At 52.2% G+C, this 19,249-nt stretch overlaps 1 protein-coding gene across 2 annotated transcripts; it reads right to left on the reverse strand.

The window, feature by feature from the left end:
- Nucleotides 1–1,954: 1,954 nt before the first annotated feature.
- On the reverse strand, nucleotides 1,955–19,245 carry INKA2 (inka box actin regulator 2). 2 transcript variants are annotated; one of them, XM_025396489.1, is made up of 2 exons: nucleotides 19,007–19,245; nucleotides 1,955–7,631 (listed from the first exon to the last, which is right to left on the reverse strand). In XM_025396489.1, the coding sequence occupies exons 1-2, from the start codon at nucleotides 19,061–19,063 to the stop codon at nucleotides 6,795–6,797; spliced, it is 894 nt and encodes a 297-aa protein (XP_025252274.1). In that variant the 5' UTR covers nucleotides 19,064–19,245; the 3' UTR covers nucleotides 1,955–6,794. The 2 variants fall into 2 exon arrangements, with proteins under 2 accessions (XP_025252274.1, XP_025252264.1); XM_025396479.1 differs by having other exon boundaries at nucleotides 6,333–7,658; nucleotides 19,007–19,068.
- Nucleotides 19,246–19,249: the final 4 nt, after the last annotated feature.

Raw genomic sequence — 19,249 nt, forward strand, 5'->3', positions numbered from 1 at the left:
GAGGCATGGAAGGCGCTGAACACCCAGCTCTCAACTTCCTTCCCCATTGCCCTGCCCTGACCCTCCCTCCATAATCACAATGATGGGAGGAGAATGTAGCAGACTCAGTGTCCCCAGTGGGGCCACCAGCATAGCAAGTTAGAAAAAATCTTTGGGTAGGGTAAATCTGGGACCAGATGATGTTGCTAAAAGGACAAGGAGATGAACCCGGCCAGGAAGACGAGTGGCAAGGGATCGAGGAAGAAAGGGAAAAAACATGGAGGATAGGGTAAAGGTGACTTCCTCTGGAATGGAAATTGGGACCCACTTGGGATTGAGTAGATGTGGGAAGTGGCTGTGATCATCTGAAGGGCCTGAGTTCTGGATAGCCAATAATAGCATGACAATGGGGATAGAGAGCTGAGTGGGAGGGGTGAGGATGAAGGCTCACCGGACGGCCTACATTAAAATAGAATTGGCCTGGGAAGCTAGGGTGGAGAAGCCAGAGCACCAGGCCAGGGACAAAGGGGACTGCCCAACAGCTTGGAGAGGGTGCTGGGGACAGAGAGTTTTCCTGCTCTCTTGAAAGTGACCACAGCTCCCCCTCTTCGGGAGAATGGGCTGAGGACAAGAGTGAAAAACAGGCTTTAGGAGGCAGCTAAGGAGGCCTTGACTGCTGGTCTTCCCTGAAGCAGGGGATGGGCTCAGCCCAGGGCTCAGTTTGAGAAGTGGAGGTCACATGGGAACCCTGTGCTCAGTACTAGAGGTACAGAAATGAATAATGAGTATTTGCCACCCAGGAGGTACAGCAACGTAGAGGGGAAGACAAACATGCACAGAAGTAACTTACAAAATAGGTACTGGCAGTGGGGGAAGTGGATTCCTCAGGAAACAGCATATGCAAAGACCGAGTGGCATGAAAAGAACCCAAGCTTGGCACACTCAGCCCATCACCTTGGAGGGTAAAGTGGGTGGGATCTAATTGGGCAGGACTGGGCTAGACACCAGGGAAGACAGGAAACAGGATGAAGTGACAGGAGCTCGCAGACAGATCCCGCATTCAATCGTCTGTCCTTCAGACCCTGAGCAGGAGGCGGCGGTGGGGCAGACGGGGCTCAAGTAGAAGCATGGGAAGGGGCCCAAGTGAAAGCTCAAGGCGAGGCAGGGGGAAAGCAAGGGAACCACAGGAAAACAAAACTTGATTCTTCCTTTGGATGAGGACAGCTTCTCCTGCAAACTAGCAGCCCCCAGGCAGCCTCAGATGGGCTCCTGAGCCGCCCTTCCCTGGCCAGTTGAAGGAAGCTGGGGTTATCACATTCAGAGTGGAGAAGACTCAAAAAGGGGCAAGGCAGACAGCCCAGAGCCAGGTCGTGGTGGGTAGAACCAGAGAGAGTGGGGGTGTAGAGTTCACAGGAGCTGGTTTTTGGCAGTGTTTCTGGTATGTCCCTGTAAAGGGCCAGTATCTTGAGGCACAGGCCCAGAGGGGCATATAGGTGAATAGGTTCTGTGAGTAGAAGCCAGGAACTGTGCGCAGCTGTGGCCTGAAGCCAGGCATAGAATTCTGCTCTTTCTCCTCAGACAAAGATGCAAGGAAAAGGGAAAGCATGCGGTGATTGTTATGGTTCCCTTGTCAAATGAGTATTGCCCCAAACTGTGTTCAGGGACACACTGCTCTTCAGTGTCCTCTCTGACCAGGAACACAGAGGCACTTTCAGGGGACGGTGTGTGTGTTTGGTGGCGGGGACGAGGAGGACTCCAGTGGGAGAGAAGAGTGTAAGAAGGCAGGGACTTTGTTTCGGGGACATTGGCAAGGCCGACTTCATTGTGGTGCCCGTGCATGTACATGTGTGCTCCAGAGCTGTGGTATGTAGATCTGGGGCTTAGAGGGGGTGGACAGAGTGATATGTCAGGACTCACTGAAGGGTAGAGAGCCAGGAAGTAAGTCCTCTGTCAAATCCAGAGGGAATCTGGAAGAGAGGCTTCATCATACTGTTTATTTTAGGGGTTGGGTGGAGGAGGCAGAAGGAAGGCAAGGGACATCCTAATAATCGTGCTAAGGGGATGACTGCAGTTTGAGCTTCTTACCCCTAGGCCTTTCTGGCTCAGTCACCCTTTCTCTGGCAGCACCAGCCTGAGCCCTGAGACCTCTCATGAAGGCGGGCTTCACAGATTCCTCCATCTCATCAGGAGGGAATGGATTTTAGGAGGACAGCCACAGCACCTTTAGGCCATTAGTTTCCAGGGTGGCTGGAGGGCAGGAGGAAGGGAGCGATGTGGGGGCTGTAGGGGACTCTGGCAACTAGGGCTTTAGAGAGCAGAAAGAGCAGACCAGAGGCTTCTCAAAACCACTAGGACTTGGCACCTTCAACTCTTTACCCCTTGCCAAGAATTTGAGGTCCTTAAGGGTTGACTGTGAGGGGCAGCTAGGGTGTAGTGGGTGGGAATGTTTCCTAGAGCAGGTCCTTAGGCCGTCGGGTCCTCAAGCACCTTTTCTCCAGCTCAGCCCTTCCCCACCTCCACACCCCCCGCCTCCCCAGTACATGTCATCGTTTGGGGAACACTGTAAATTTGCCATTTAGCAAATAGCCCATCTGGGTGGGTAGTATTTTTACAGTGTACAAAAACATGTCACCTATTGTCTTCTCCGATCCTTGCTACAATCCTGTGGGATATTAAATCAATATAAATATTTTGACAGAAGAGACCAACGCTCAGAGAAAGCATTTTTTTTTTTAAAAGCACTTTTGCCTTGGGTGACATGGTTAGTGCCTCTACTAAGGGGATGGGTAGTCCAGTATCTGCTGAGCTTCCACTTTGGTCCATGCAGTGCTTGGACCGTAGGTGCATTATGTCCTTTAAATCTCACAGCAGCCCCACATTATCACCTTTCACAGATGAGAAACATGAGGTTCAGAGAGGTCAAGCAACATGCTCAAGCTTCCGCAGTGACAGAGAGGGCTCTCCAATCTTAACTCCAAGTCTAGTGCTCATACCATGGTGCTGGCAGAAGTGCCTTAACTGCACTGCATGGGGAAGGCACCTGAGGTGGGTTCTGGCTGCTCTGGAGAAGGTGGGGACAGGCTGTGTCTTGCTCTTGTCCAGGGCACAAAGGAAATGATGGTGTGACTTGGGAAAGTCCCAAGGCCCCAGGGAGGAGGTGGGGATGTGGAGAGGACACAGCAACCTTCCTTGGGACAAGTTTGGGTTCAGAGATCACCCTAAGGGGTGGGGCACAGGGGAAGTGTCTGAGGGGGACGGAAAAGAGAGGTCCCAGGTCTGAAAGCTTGGGAAGAGAAAGGGAGGAGGGAGACCAGGCAGGCCCCACTAGCCATGCCCAGCAGGGACTCTTTTCTGTTCCCTGGGCCACAAAGAAGCAGGTGGAACCCTCCACAGATACCTGGGCCAATCAGGTGGCCCTTGTACCTGCCGGGGAAGTGGGCCAGGTGCGGGCTGGGGCTACATGTCAGGGAGGGTATTAAATGAGCTTCTAGCTCATTTGCATGTCCTAATTAACCACAAAGTGCCCCCCCAAAGGAAGAATTAAGCTGTCTGATTTCTCTCTGCTTACTTCCACTATCTCCTCCACATACACACTGCTTCCCTCTCCATACACCTTCCTGTATACTTAGGCCCTAGGCATTCACATTCACCTCTTCCCTCCACTACAGTAAAATACAGCCTCTGTCATTGCCGTGGCAGGTGTCCAGGGGGAAGGGAAAAGTAAGTCTCCTCCATTGGATAATCAGCATGCCATTTATGATTCACGCAGGACCATGGATAATATGGGAGGACAGATTTTGCTCTTGTTCCTCTTGATTTGGCTTTGGAACAGATATGGACAATTAGTGGGATCGTCTGAAAAGCACAAGATTGCAAGTCAGTTGGAACAGATTCAATCCCAGTTCCACCACTATGTGACCCTGGACAAGCTGTTTAACTTCTCTGAGCCTGTCCATGTAAAACAAGAGCAACCGCTTTCAGTGTGTAGTGAGAAGGAAATAACAGAGGGGAAGGTGCTGGCACCTGTAAATCAAGTTGACAGCAAGTGTTGCTTCCGAATTTTTTGTTCTGGCCCAAGTTGAAATAAGTTTTCAGTCCCCCGAGTCTCTTCTGACTAACCAATGGTTCAAAGTCTGCTTATTTTCCACTGCATCCGTTTGAGAGCAGGAGTTGGGTCCTTTTCATTGCTCTGTTCTTAGCTTTCTATAACAACGCCTGGTGTTGGGAGGTGTTCATAAAGTTTTGTTCAATTTATCCAAACCACTGTGACCAGTCCACGAAACAGGTGAATTGTAGACGAATGTCCAAGAAGTACCTTGGTTTCCCATAGACTCATTCCAGACTTGGAGCTGGTGGCATCTTGAATAATATGCTAGTTGGCTTCTCCACCAGCCAGCAGCCCATGACCTCCTCCTCTCATGATTCAGTAGGTGGAATCTTCACACGCACTTTGTGTGTGTGTGCACACACACACACACACACACACACACTACCACCACCACCTCCACCATCTCCACCTCCAAAGGCAGCCACAGCAAACGTTCCCTCACTCAAAACTGAAATGTTAGTATTCTCTGGGAAGACACAAAGGATTTGCAAGGGCTGGCTCCACCAGAATGGGCTTGCTCAGTTGGCAAACTCCAGGTAGAGAATTAGCAAGAAAAGGACAGGGGTTTTGGAGCCAGATAACCCAACTCTCTGTTTAAATCTCTGTCCTTTCCTTTGCTAGCAGCCTAATCTGGGCAGTTTACATGACCCCTAATAACCTCCATAGATGTGTCTGGAGAACAGTGCCTTCTAGGGTCATTCTAAGTTTGAGAGATGTGCACACTGCCTGACAGATAGATAGTAAGTGCTCAACAAAACCCAAAAAGCATGAGCGCCTTCCCCCTCCTGTAGCTCCCCCACCAAAAATGAAACATCTTACCATTTGCGTAGGATTTGAGGGTGACCCTAACCACCGCGGCTGCGCCCCCATAACCCCATCTTGAGCTCTGCCCCTCTCTCCACTCTCCCCAGGGATCTAGGAAGCAAGCAGAAGAGGCTTTTCTTACTATTTTGCCTCTCCAACTGGCTATTAATGCTTTGAGGGTGGGAAGGCATCCTGCCCCTAATTGCAGCTGTCACACCCCATCAGGCTGCGGGACAATTGGCGGGAGGCAGAGGGGGGCAGTGGGAGGGTATGCCCTCCTGGCTTGCTCAGCCCAAGAGAAGATCCACATTGTCTTTTCCCAGCCAGTGAGTGTTCCCTGCTGGAGTGGGAGGGACAGTGGCTTCCCAGGGTGGTCCTAGGCGGCTTCCTGGGCCACGTGCCCAGAGCGGCTTTAGAAAAACCGGAGCTGAGCTGCCACCTTGCCCTTCCCCCCTCCGTCCGGCCGCCTCTGGGTGAGGAGGGAACAGGAGGCCTGGGGCTGCTGCGTCTAGTGAGGAGGTGGCCACAGAATGGAGCTAGGAATTTTATAATCAAGTGGCTATTTCTTCTGGGTTCACCTTTACCTCACTGGTGAATTGACTGTTCTTTGACCCAGGTGGGAGTTAAGTGCAGGAGACAGGGGCTATGGGGTACGGGGTGCTAAGAACTGTTTTTTTGTTGTTGTTGTTGTTGTTGTTGTTTAGACAGTTTTGCTCTGTTAGCCAGGCTGGAGTGCAGTGGCACGATCTTGGCTTATTGCAACCTCCCTCTCCCGGGCTCAAGCAATTCTCCTGCCTCAGCCTCCCGAGTAGCTGGGTTTACAGGCGTGTGCCACCACGCCTGGCTAATTTTTATATTTTTTAAAGTAAAGACGGGGTTTCACCATGTTGGCCAGGCTGATCTTGAACTCCTGACCTCAGGTAATCCGCCTGCCTCGGCCTCCCAAAGTGCTGGGAGTACAGGCGTGAGCCACTGCGCCTGGCCTGCAGGGCGCTACGAACAGTTGGGGAGGAGTGTGTAACTCCAGGGTCCAGCTTCTACTCTGCAGTCAGGCCTAGGCTCTTCTGCCTCCTGGCTGCAGTTGTTCCTGGACAGGTAGCGTATCTAGGCTTGTTTCCTTATCTGGAAAATGGGATCATGCCTGCCTGCCTCACTCACTTTCAAATGGGACCATGGAGATGAAAAGGCATTCAAACGGTCCAATGCTATGTCTACATCCTTCCTCCCGTGTGCATGGGGGAGTGTCTAGGGCTTCCCAGGCTGTTCCTTACACACTGTACTCATTTAGCTCATTTTCTCAGGGTCCAGGTATGGACTGAAACCTCCAAGGCAGGAAGGGATGACCGGTCGGGTTTTGCCTCACTGCTGCTCCAGTCCCAGGAGGCCCGGGGTTCAGTCCCTGTGCCTAGAGCAATGTCTTGCCAAAGAAGCCGACAGAAGGTTGGGAGAGCCATAGACAGGTCTTTATTCGGGGGCCTATCTGGGAAACCTGATGCTTCGGGGCTCTTTTCCATACAGAATGTTCAACGGAGGTCTTCGGGGGCAGTGGAGATGTCAGAGGGATTTTCTGATCTCCTCCCCTGCCCTCACCTACTGTCACCTCCAGCCCCAAAGTGAGTGTGTGCATGCCAGACAGACAGACACACACACACACACACACACACACACAGAGCTCGCTCTCCAGCTACTTTTACCTGCTCCACCAGCCAGCCCCCAAGACAGCCTCTCCCAACCACATTCCCTTGAGCCCAGAGCCAAGAGCTCTGGCTTCTCCCTGCTTTCTGGGGGAAAGGAACTTGGAGTTGGGCTTTCGGGAGCCATACCGCCCACCCTCCCTCCTCCCCAGGGGCCCAGCACTGGGACCTGGCCCTTTCAGGTTCAGTCAACTTTCTGTCTCTAGGATTCAGACCCAAACAGCTGTGTTAATATCAAAGCCTGAGGGTGAGGGCTCCAGGGCCTTGGGGCAGCTTGTAGGGGGATTCTCCCCTCGCCTGTGCTCCCCGGTGCCTGGGAAGGGGAAATGTCCAGAGCCCTTGGAAAGGCTCCGCTTCTTGACTTTCTGTAAGCGGCCGGTTCGGGGCTCAGGGACCATGGGTGTCACCCAGCCTGGTTTCTCCTTCAGCAGCCGGTCACGGTCAGGCCGCACACTACGCAAGAACTTCTTAAAGATGTTTGCTGTCAGGGCAAACCTGCGACCCAGCTCCTGGGGCTGGCCTTTCTCTCCTTTGGGTTCACGTGCCCCCCCAGTCTCACCCTTCTCCCCACCCTTCTCCAGTTCTGGCAAGTCTAGCCAGTTGCCCACCAGGTCAGCAAAAACGTTGTCCCCTAACACCAGAGGCTGTCGATTCCGGCCCCGGGACATCAACGTGGAGGTCCAGTCATCCGGTTCCACTCGCTCTGGCCCCTGCTGAGCACAGCTTTGATGTGGCTGTGTCCTGGGCAGGGGAGCTAAATCCCTTCCACAGACACTCCTATGGGATGGAAATTTGGTGCTGCTGCCAAGAGAAGGTTGACCAGAGGGGGAACAGACTGTGGGCCTGGCAGGACCCCTGCCACCCTCCCAACAAGGATGCTCGTGCTGGGTCCTGGGACCTTCAGGGCTGCCTGGTGCAGGACCCCCTCCAGAGATCTCCAGCTGTTCCAGTGCTGTCTGCACCTGGAGAAGCTTCAGTTCTTGCAGTGCACCCATCATGCAGTTCATCTGATCCTGTAAGCCATCACCCACCTCCTTCATGGACATCTGCGAGGGAGAGAGAAAGCATGGGGCCTATGAGCCACAGGGGGCAGCAGTGCCTCTCCCAGCCCTGAACCTAGGTCCCCCACTGAAACATGCACTTCCAGGGTCATCCAGCCTGCCACCAGCCCCATCTCTCTATAGCCTAGTGCAGTGCAGATCAGTGCTGGGTAAAGGAAATAATAATGGTAGCTAACTAGCTAAGGCAGGCACTGTCCTGAGAAGGCTCCCCCCACCCCATACACACACACACACACACACACACACACCCCACACACACATATTTCATCTCCCCAACTACCCTATGAGGTAGTGACTAGTACTGTTCCCATTTCACAGGTAATTTGCCCAAGATAAGGTAGTAAGAGGTGGGACTGAGATCAGCCTGAAGTGTACAGAGTTGTAGTGGCCATCTGCATCCTTTTTTGAGTCTGAGCCCTCTTCCTCTGCTTTGTAACAAGAATTGTGCTAAGGACTCTATGTGCTTCATCTCATTTCATCTTTATATAGATCCTATGAGGTTGCTATTTTCTCTTTTTAACAAATGAGTAAGCTGGAAGGGGTGAAGTAACTTACGTAACGTCACACAGCTCATAGAGCTGGGACTCACACACGGTACTGTCCCACTCCAGATGCTGTAGTCCTAACTACCAAATACAGGTTGAACATCCCTACTCCAAGAATCTGAAAGCCAAAATGCTCCAAAATCCAAAACTTTGAGACACAATATGACCGAAAGTGGCAAATTCTACCCTGACGTCACATGGTAAGTGGTAGCCAAAACACAGTCAAAATTCTTTCGTGCACAAAATTATTTAAAATATTGTATAAAACTACCTTTGGATTATGTGTATAAGATGTATATGAAACATAAATTTCATATTTAGACTTGGGTCCCATCCCTAAGGTATCTTCTTATACATCCGTAAGATATTATACATATGCAAATATTCCAAAATCCAAAACACTTCTGGCCCTAATCATTTCAGATAAGGAATACCCAAACCTATACTACCTCGAGACTCGAGATGGCTGGGCAGTGGAGCTAGGCTTCTTTTTTTTTTTTTTTGGAGACAGTGTCTTGCTATGTTTGCTGGGCTGCAGCACAGTGGTGGCTACTCTCAGACACAATCATAGTAGACAGCAGCCTCTAACTCCTGGCCTCAAGTAGTCCTCTGGCCTCAGCCTCCTGAGTAACCGGGACCACAGGTGTGTGCTACCTGCACCCAGAGCTGGACTTTAAGGCTACTCTGTCCTCTATAGGACAGTGAAGAAGGGCTGAAAAGGGCATTAGGAGACAAGGAAGAGCTCCAATTCCCCCAAGAGAAAGGGTAGGCCTGGGGTTTCCTGCAATTGCTGTTCACATCTGACTGGTCAGAAGGGAGACAAGGAGGCCAGGAAACTCCTGTTTGCTGAAAACCCAGTGCTGCTCAGCCTGCCTCTCCCTGCCAAACACCTGTCCTCTCTCAGCTGTTCTCAGACTTGGCTTCAACACTCTTCCTGCCTTCTCAGCCCAGTTGGCTCTGCTGCCCTGACCAAGCCAGAGTGGGATGCTGGGGGCCAATTCTCCCAGCCCCTTTGTGGGTGTCTAAGGCCTGAGTCCCGGCTGCCAGCTGGAAGGGGCTGAGAGATTGACTTGGGTGAGGGCCGAATTTGGAGGCTGCATGGGGGCGGGGGGACTGTGTCTGATAACATTCACAAGGTTCCCAGTTCCTGGGCCCAAGCTGCCTTGGTCCTGCCAGCTCCCTCCCCAGCTCCTGATCAAGTTACCAAAAGCAAACCTCCTGTGCGGGGGCCATCTGTTTCTTAAGCCCCCCAGAGACCCGCGGGATCATCTTACCTCCCAAGCTTGTCTTAATGCATAGAGCTAAACGCAGAAGGTGGAGGGATCGGAAGGGCAGGCACAGAGGCTCTGCCGGGCTGGGCTACAGCTGACCCTCTCAGGCTTCTGGGTCAAATCCTCCCCTGCCAACCCTGGCCCTGCTGGGGATGGGAGATTCCAGCCAGGCTCTCAATAAGCCAGCAGAAGCAACACTAAAGAACAGTGGAGGGCTGACTGCCCTTGAGGGCAAGGAGGCCTTTGCTGGGGCGTGGAGATTGCCCATGCTTTATGCACTTTCCCCAAGACAGGCAAGAAGAAATGGCAGTTCCAGGCCCTGACAGCCCTGGGATTTGCCAGAGTTTACACCATTTGAGTGGCGGCGGTGGCAGCAGCAGCAAGGGACACGGAGCCTGTGGGACAGATGCACATGTTGACAGCCCCTCTCTCTGGCCTCTTTGCTTCTACTCTCCTGACCCCTTCCTTTTGGAAGCACTCAGCTACAGCTACTAAGACCTAGAGCAGAGTCAGAGGAGACTCTAAGCCCCAAACCAAACTCAGCTCCTCCCTTGCAAGCTGCTTCTCCCTCTGACTTCCCTATTCTCTCCCTTCCTCCAATACCACTTTCCTTGTCTTCCCTACCTAGAGCCTCAGTCATTTTTGGCCTCTCCATTCAACTACCCCTGCTCCTGTCCAGCTTACTCATGTTGGATTTTTCCTCCCGCAAATGTCACATATCTTTCCTTCCATCCTCAGGAATGCTGCAGAAGCCTCCTAGACGGCTTCCGAACCGCCAGACACATGAGCACCTGATCAGTCTTCCCAGCACACATCTTCTGTCATCTTCATGGCTCTCCAATGCCCAGACTCAAATCCAAACTATTTGGTCCTGCAGTCAAGATCCTCCAGGACAGTATTCCAACTTTCAGTTCCACGCATATCCCTACTCCCTGAGACATACCCCCCATGCTCCTGTTAGAAATCTTCTGTGATATTTAATATGCTCTTCCCTGTAGTCCTGCCATTTATGTACTCACCCCATGTCCTCTATGCGTTTAAATGCTCAGTCCCTTGTGAAATATGTATTGAGTATCTACTCCTTGAGGACAGGGGCTGAGATCTATACATCAGCATGTCAGCCCAGAACCTCGCTAGCACCTGGCACTTGCTACATACGCATAAAACATATATTGAATACCACTGACCACCCCAGAACACCCTCCAGGCTGCTTGCTACCCTCAGATAGTAACTCACTGCACAGGGAGAAAGAGCCAGGGCTGCTTCCCAAGGTTTCATTTCATCCAGAGGCAAGGAGTCCGAACTGGCAGGCTTCCTTCCAGAAGGCTAAACCCAGCCCAGGTCGGAGGTAGAGGGAGGAATGAAATGACCCCATTCAATCTCTTCCAGTGTGGAAAAATCCAGAGGAAATAATGCTGACATTTTGCACAGTTTTCCAGTGAGAATGAATGTGTGGGTATGCATGAATTCAAGCTGCCCATAAAACAGAGGCCCTATGTAAGTAAGCAAGTGCTGAAACTGCACCCATCTGCAAAATAATATTCTGTATTGGTTAAGAACTTGGGTTCTGGAGACAATGGAACAAAGTTCAAATCTCAGCTCTGCCATGTAGTAGCTGTGTGACCTGGGCAAGTTGTTTACATTCTGTTTTTCAATTTCTCCATTCTTTTTTTTTTTTTTTTTGAGACGGAGTCTTGCCCTGTTGCCCAGGCTGGAGTGCAGTGGCACAATCTCGGCTCACCACAACTTCCGCCTCCTGGGTTCAAGCAGTTCTCCCACCTCAGCCTCCCAAGTAGCTGGGACTACAGGCACAGGCCAGCATGCCCAGCTAACTGTTCTGTATTTTTTGTAGAGACAGGGTTTCACCATGTTGCTTAGGCTGGTCTCGATCTTCTGGACTCAAGCCATCCTCCCACGTCAGCCTCTCAAAGTGCTCGGCTAACAGGCGTAAGTTACCGCACCCAGCCAAATTTCTCCATTCTTTAAAATGGGAATAACAGTTTCTGCCTCATAAGCTATTGTGCAGATTTAGTGAGGTAATGTGTATCTGCATGAAACCAAGAAAGCATTAGGTGAATTCTGGCTGTTAATTTAAGACTTCCCATGTACCTCCACAACATTTCTTCCTTGGTGAAACTTAGCACATAGTCATGACAGGATTCCGTTCCTTATATCTGGTCTAATCAAGGAGAAGCACAAGGAGAAGGTCCTGTTTTTCCCTCCCCATCTCTGCCCCATGCAGGGGCTGGGGAGAAAAGGAAGGGAAGTCTTGGCACCCTCCTGCCCACTCCCAGCCACACTCAGCCCAGCCACATCCAGGGTGCCGACACTGAAGAGCAAGAAGGCATCTGGGAGAGGGATGAGAAGGGAAGGAGGAGTTGGGGGAACCTGGGAGGACCACGGCAGTGGTGGGGCAGGAGTGTCAGCTGGGTCTTGACTAAGAGAGGAGCCAGCAGAACAGCCTTTCCTGGCTGACCCCAGGGGATGCCGTCACCCAAGGAGGAAGAGTCGGAGGCCAAGCTTGGGATCTGCCTTCTTCTTCCAGAGCTTGGGACCCTCTCAGGTCCCCGGGCTTCCCTTGCCTCAGGACCAAAAGGAGGAAAAAAGGGGATAGTGAGGGGGGTAGAGGAAAGGAGAGGGGCCAGCTCAGATAGACAAAATCCCAAGCAAACATGAGTAGCTCTAAATCCATCTCCAGGCTGCAGGGTGCAGAGTTCCTCTGGAGCCTCTTAATGTCTTGGAGCCTCAGGTTCTTCCTCAGAACAGGCACCAAATCATACCTAACTTGCTCTCAGGTGTCAGCTGGGAGAATTCACAGGAAGGTCGACCTGGTCCTGATTAGTTTGAGGGGGAATGGATCCAACAGCCACCTCCTTTTAACCCACCCCTAGTCTCTCTCTCTCTTTCTCTCTTTCTCTCTCTCTCTCTCTCACACACACACACAGAGAGAGAGAGAGAGAGAGGGAACCAACCTACTCCACCATCAAAGGTAAAACCCTTAATAACCATATTCCAATGAAGATTGTGGGAATCCCTTCTGTGAAAAGCCAGGAAAGGTCTTCTCACCAGCTCCTTGCCTCCACACCACCCCACAGTCCCTCCCCCACCCTCAGCGTCTCCGGAAGTCTGCATGTCAAACTTCAGTCTCCGCGGCTGCAGTTGAAACCAGCCCCTGGGTTCCTCACTGTATGAGAGCTGTAGCACGACAGGCACCCGCCTGGTGTTTGTGAAGGGCCCCACACTCATCTGGAGACCTGACTTACTCGGCCACATGACATTTGGGCAAAAACGCCCACCTTTTGGACCTGGGGTTCTGAACCTCAGATGACATCTCCTGGTGTCAGCACTAGCCCTTTTCTCTGCACTGCCTGATCCCCACAGCTAAACTCTGAGGCCAGGCAGGTGGAGTTATCCCCACGTAATGGATTAGGGAACCAGGGGGCTGGGAGGTCCATCTTCTCCCTCAGTGTTTCCCAGCATTCCTCCCCAGACCTCCTTCATGATTTTCCCCGTATCTACACAGGACCTTGTCTCCATGAACACATCTCTTATCTGTTTCTGTAAATAGTGTACTTATGAAGGAACTTGTGTGAAGTGTTTACACTTGCCGTAGACAGATGGCACCTATCAACACACATCTTAAACTGAAAGCTCTCCTGGAGTATCGCCTCCATCATCCTGAGCACCACCAGTGGTTCCTGGAGTCTTGAGGCTTATTAGTGAGAGACCTGGGACCCCAAGGCTGGCTTTCGCACTCCAGGCCAACGAGCTTTCCATGTCATCATAACCCCTGACCTCTTAGTCTCCTGGGATTGTTGTGAGAAGAAACCAGGGCAGCCAGCAGGAAGTGCAAAGGGCAGTGACCACCAGATGGGGAGGAAGAACGTGAAGTCATCCTTTTGAGGGGCTCCGAGGCCTCCCTTTCACTGAGTCATCTGAAGAGGGAAGAGGAACTGCCTGCCTGGGGTTGGAGGGGAAGATGCGGTTCAGAACCAGATCCCACCGTCCTGGACTTCCAGCCCTGAGCCCCACAGAGGTTGTGTGGGGTCAGCTGGCCATGGATAGCACCCTCCCCCTGGGCCCTGTTGGGGCCCTTTGTGGTGAGGGAGGAGCAGGGATGGGAAAATGTGACGCCGGCATCCTCGGCTCCCTTCCCAATCCCTCCCCTGGGCCCCGACTGATCCCGCAGCTGTGCCGTCCTTCCATCCATCTCACGCCCTCTCCCAGCTCAGCCAGAATCCTTTGACACAGGCTCCAGCTTTGCCCATGAGCCTGGCTGTGTGCCCTGCCTCACTTCCCCCACCCCATTACTCACAAGATCCCCACAAAGTTCCTTTCAGCCCCTGGGGAAGCTAGGAGGAGGCTGAGGGCCGGAAATGGGAAAAGCCCCACTGTGCCAAGTGGCCCATTCTCCAGCTCAGTGAATAGGGACCTTCACAGCCCCTCACACTTGGCTGGAACTCTCAACAGGAAGGTAAAGTGGAAACTGTGCCAAGAGCTGTAGGAGAGAGGAGGGTAAAGAAAGGAGAAAGTGAGGGCTGTGAAATGGATGGACCCACTTTCCCAACAGAACCATCTATGGGGGTCACATGCTCAGGCAAGGGGCAGACAGATGGAGAGGGGATTCCAATGCTGCCTCTTCCTGGAGCTTGCCTCTTAGTCTCCGCAAACCCTCTTCCCTCTGACCAGCTTCAGCTCCTCTCCATTGCAGTCAATCAACTTCCTCGAACATCCAAGGGACCTCAAGAAGTTACCTTCTTTTTTTCCTTTCTGGTTCAGGCCTTCAGTATCTCTTGGCTGAGTCTTGTAATAACCTTCTAACTCATCCTCCTGCCTCAATTTCCTTCCTCCCTCCACCTCCACCTCTACCCCATATCACCTTCTGGATCCCAGGGCTGCTCTCCAATGCATATAGAAAAGGCCAGACTCCTTAGCATGACATCCAGAGTGTGTCCACGACAGCTCTTTCAGCACTGTTGCCCACTCTTTCTCTGCATTTTACCCTGTGCTCTAGGCAAACTCCAGCTGCTCTTCAGACATCCCCACCACTTCAGCTTCTGTACCTTTTGCTCATGTTGTTTCATTATCTGCCTGGATTGCTGTTCTCCTGTGCGTGTCCCTATGTATCCCTCAAAGTCTAGTTCCAATGCTACCTCTTCCAAGACATGAAGCTTTCTCTAATCTCCCATTTGGAGTTTACTTCCCTCTCTCAGAGCACTGAACCTGTGCTTGTTACATAACACAATTCCTCTATTTCTGCCCCAGAGGTCTGCATACATGTACCGGTTGAGAATATAAGCTCTGCAATCAGACTGGTGGGGTCTGACTCCTGGCTCCTCCGCTTACCAGCTCTATGACTTTAACCAAGTGACTTAACCTTCGCATGTCTTTATTGACTCATTCATAAAGTGAGAATAATGAAAGTACAACTTCTTAGTGTTGTTTTGGCAATTAAATGACATCATAAATTATATGTCTGGCATATCAATGTTAACATCAAGTAATGTTATTATTATATCTTCTATTAAACTGTGTGTTCCCTGAAGACAGGATATGTGTCTGTTTGTTTGTAATGATAGTGCCAGTGCCCAGTAAATGCCCTAAACACAGTATGAACTCAATAACATGTTCTTTCTATGAATGACTCTTATGCAAAACAGTCTGATCAATCCATCATCAACAGTTTACCAAGTGCCTACGACACATCAGACACTGTGCTACATGTGAAGGACATACAGTTGGTGAGGCACTTAAATTGTCATTTGATCTTCACAGTAGCCGTATAAAGTAGGTATTTTAAACCCCCATTTTAGAGATGAGAAAACCAAGGCACAGAGAGGTTAAGTAATATATTAAGGTCACACAGGGCCATGATTTGAGTTGAAGTTGGTCTGACCCCAAATCTTATACTCTGCATTCTTCCCGATGACCACACTGCCTAACTAGTCACATAGTCATCTTTCCCCAACATTAAACATCAAAGAAGATGCATTATGAGATCCTTTGCAAAAGCTTTTTTCTGCCTCAGGAAATTTGCCTTTTTGCCCCAAGATCTGAAGGCTGTTCCTACTGTATCTTCTCCATTTCCTACTTTTCTTCTCCTTATTTTGCCTTTAGGCCCCAGTCCTTACCCATTTGCCAGAAACCCCTGAACTTGTGGCCACTAAAAGCTAGAGAACTGCTTCCCCACGCCTCAGCTATGACAGACATTCTCAGAGATGGCCTCCTGCAACCTCTCCCTCCTCCAGGAAGCCTTCCCAGCCTGGCTGTACTTCATGAGCTCTGATCACTCAGCCTTTACGCACTCTATTTGTTCTACACAGATCTGAACTCACGAGGGATGCCCTGTGAGCATCATACATCTGCCTCGTCTGTGTGCCTGTGTCTACCCCACTTATTGGCAGCCCACAAGGGAGCTGTGTGTATGGAACAGCTGGTCCCAAGGCCTGTGTTCAGGCAGGGCCCCTCTTTGGCGGCTGGAGGGAGAAAAGAGATGTGTTCCCTGCTGAGCTGTTGCAGCCCCAAGCCCTCATTCTAATGAAGAAGTGTGTCAGCTGCTGCTACTTCTCCTGCCACATTTCATCCCTGAAACCCGATCCCCTTCCCTTTCCAGGCAGAAGGAAAGGGCCAGCTCTCTACTTATCAACTAATTGAGCCAGGATCCCCAAACCCTCAGCTTTCTCTCAGCGCTCACCTGTTACAATGACATTTTCTGCTTCAGGGAATTGGGAAGTTCCACTACTTTGGTTTTCAGAAACACACTCTTCTTGTCTAGATTTTCTGGGCCAAGGACAGGGATAGGATGCAGGAGGGGAGCATAAAACACCCTTGACAAAGATAATTTCACAACCTGTTAATGTTTTGTTTTCCAGCAGGTTTATCCCACAGTGTCTGCAGAGTGTGTGATTCTTGAGAGAAATTTACTGAAAGAAATGAACGTAGAACTTGACCAGTATTACAGGAGGCCATGCCTGTGTAAACATGAACTAAGGGCAGAGCCAGGCACACAATGTCTTCTGGGTGGCAAGGGAGATCCTGCCTGGGATGGGCCATTTGCAGTGCAAAAGCTCCCTAGCTCATGACAGAAACCAACTGTATTCCTTTCCCACCCCATTGTGACCTAGGGTATTAAGTCAACACCAGTCACAAGCAAGCTGCATTGAATTCAATCCCTACTGTCCCTGGGCAAGGCAGCCAAAGGGCTGACCCTGGGCTAATTCAGCTCTAGTTTCCCTTTTGCTACTGTTGGGGATACTAAGGCACTGAGATTTGGCCCAGCTACCTAAGCACTGAACTGAGGTGTCAGGGAGCAAGTGACACTCTACTAGCTCTGTCTGTCCTTCTGCTCTGTCTCATCTCTGAGCAGGCTGGCATTGAGGAGGGGGTGGAGCACCATGGGGGGTAGTGCAGAGCTCTCCCATCTGAGTGTCATTCTGGGATCCAGGCCAGGCATTTGGCTTCCTCTCCAAGAGAGTCAAAGGCTGAAGCTGCTCAGACAAAGGGCCAAATGAAAGCTAATGGGGCGCTCAGTGACTTCAGCCTCTCCCTTTCCTCCTCCCAGGCATTGGGGGCTCAAGTCCTTGGCAGGAGGGGGTGCAAATCAAGATGTGAAGCTCAGCTCAGTGCAGATTTCTAGTTGCCTTTTTTATTCTCCTGGCATCCGTAGTCTCTGTCTTCCTCCCCTCACCACCTCCCACCTAGAGTACTGTAAAAAATGCAAATCAGCAGGATTTAAAAATTCGAGCCCATGCCAGGAACACCCACAAACCCTCCATTAAGGCAGATCCTGAGGTGGGTGGTGTAGTCCCCAACTCGAAGCACAAAAAGGAGGATTCTATTAGATTCTTTTCTCAGCATGGGTCTTGGACCTCAGACATTATCTGTGATGACCTTGAGCTTGCTTTCTGGTACTGCACACATAAATGGGAAAAAATGAGAATTGTGTATGTATACGTGTGGGCTGGGGCCAGCCATCCCAATCTGGCATGAGAAGCATGTGCAAACGACTATGGGAAGGGGCATGGTGTAAGTTCAAAAGAACAGCAATGAATATTCCTGTCTCTCAAGAAGTATCTCTCTGAGTCAGTAACTTTTGCATCTGAGTGTCACCACAGAAAGGGCTCCAGGAGGAAGGGCTAGAGAGAGAAATGATGGTTGAAGTGAGCAGGCAGACCCTGGAGTAGGAGTGACAGGAAGAGTGGCAGGGTGACTTGGTCAGGAAGCATCAGTGAGAACACCTGCAGTTTCAAACTCTGCCCCCACCCCCAGAGCTGGCCCCTAACACACTGCCAATTTCCTTCCCAAGCAGGAAGAGTGTAGCCTTTGCAGGCAGGAGTGGGAAAGGCTGTCACAGAATCCGGAGAGCCATAAGCTGGCCCTTTCTAGATGCAGGTCTGCTGTTGTGTGGCCTGGGTGCCCCTGGCTCTGGAAAGTAAGAAGAAAGAGGAGAGCAGAAAAATGAGACTGAGAAGAGTCGACTCCAAGAGAGACAAACTAAAAGAGATAAAAAGAGACGAAGGCAAAGACACAACAGAGCCTGGTGGAAGGAGAGATGGGCAAAGCAGAGATGGGGCTGTATGTGCATAACATTTGCCTGAATTCCGGTGGGTGAAGGAATAAGAAAGATGGCAGGTGGCGTGGGGGCGGGGGTAGTGGTATATGAAGCCAGTGAGAATCAACCTGGCTCTCCCTAACATAGCTTTAGCGGACACCACTCCCCCGACTTCGGTGATATTTCCCCCTCCCCAGACTGAGTTACTTCTCCCCCTCCCTGCACTCCAGGGCCTCCGAACGCTCCCTGTGCACTCTCCAAGCCCAGACCTGACATCTGGCTGGGCCTCCGCAGCTCCCGCTCGCGATCTGCCAGGCAGAGCCCCTCCTCCAGCGCAGGGCCCTCCCCCGCCTTTCCAGCTGCCAGCCCCCTCCCTGCTGGCAGACAAGCCCAGGCAGACAGCCGGCCAAGTTTGCCCCCGCAGCCGCGCCAGCTCTGCCAAGCCCAGCAGAGCTGGGGGCCCAGGGTGGTACCGGCTCCCCTCGAGCTAGCAGTCCCGCTGACCTCGTGCCCGGGCAGGGATCAGGCCCCAGCACCCTCCTCCTCCCCGCGCCCCGCCCGCCGGCGCGCTCCAGGCCGGCCTGCGCAGCCCAGCACCCGGGTGCCCGCGTCTCGCTCCCTAGACCTTGGCTCCCGCGCTTTCCGCGTCGGCGGTGCGGGGGCCCCACTGCGTCCGAGTGCCTGGCCGTCTCTGGGCGTGCACTGTTTTCTCCCTGGGGTTCTCTGTGTCACATTTCAGCCTGGTTGGCTTGCTCCCTCTGTCTCTCTGTCACTTGTTCTTGTCTCATCACAAATCTTTGCTCAAAGTTTCTTCGTGGCCCCCTTTCCTGAGGACAAGCCCGGCTCTCTGCCTACCGGCCCGCGTCCTCCCCTCTCTTCCCTGGCCCTCCTCCGCCCTGCTTACGCACCGGCCCCCCGGGTGCCCGGGCGGGGACCAGGTGCCCGTCGGGGCGGAGCAGTCCTCCCAGCCCGGGAGCCAGCTTCGCTCTTACCAGCTCCTGTTTGAGGCGACGCAGATAGCAGTCCATTTCCCTGCTCTCCATCGTCATGCGCCCATTTGTCGGGTTCGGTTCAAACAGAGAGTGCCCGGGTGGGACCCCGGCCCCACTGGAAACTGCGCGCCGGGCGGCCTCCCCGCCCCTGCGCCCGTAGCGCTAGCCGCGCGAAGCTGAGCCTGCGCTGCGAGCCCGGGACTTAGAGCCGCTTCCCCCGCGGCTGGCAGCGTGCGGTCGGTG

Source organism: Theropithecus gelada, chromosome 1 (genome assembly GCF_003255815.1).
Source record: "Theropithecus gelada isolate Dixy chromosome 1, Tgel_1.0, whole genome shotgun sequence".
Classification (NCBI taxonomy): domain Eukaryota; kingdom Metazoa; phylum Chordata; class Mammalia; order Primates; family Cercopithecidae; genus Theropithecus; species Theropithecus gelada.

Excerpts from the sequence above, each read along its gene's own strand:
- INKA2 (XM_025396479.1), bottom strand. The coding sequence starts at position 19,063 with ATGACGATGGAGAGCAGGGAAATGGACTGCTATCTGCGTCGCCTCAAA. Across the intron at positions 7,659-19,006 it reads GTCGCCTCAAACAGGAGCTG|GCCCCATGCTTTCTCTCTCC; the intron begins GTAAGAGCGAAG and ends TGTGGCTCATAG.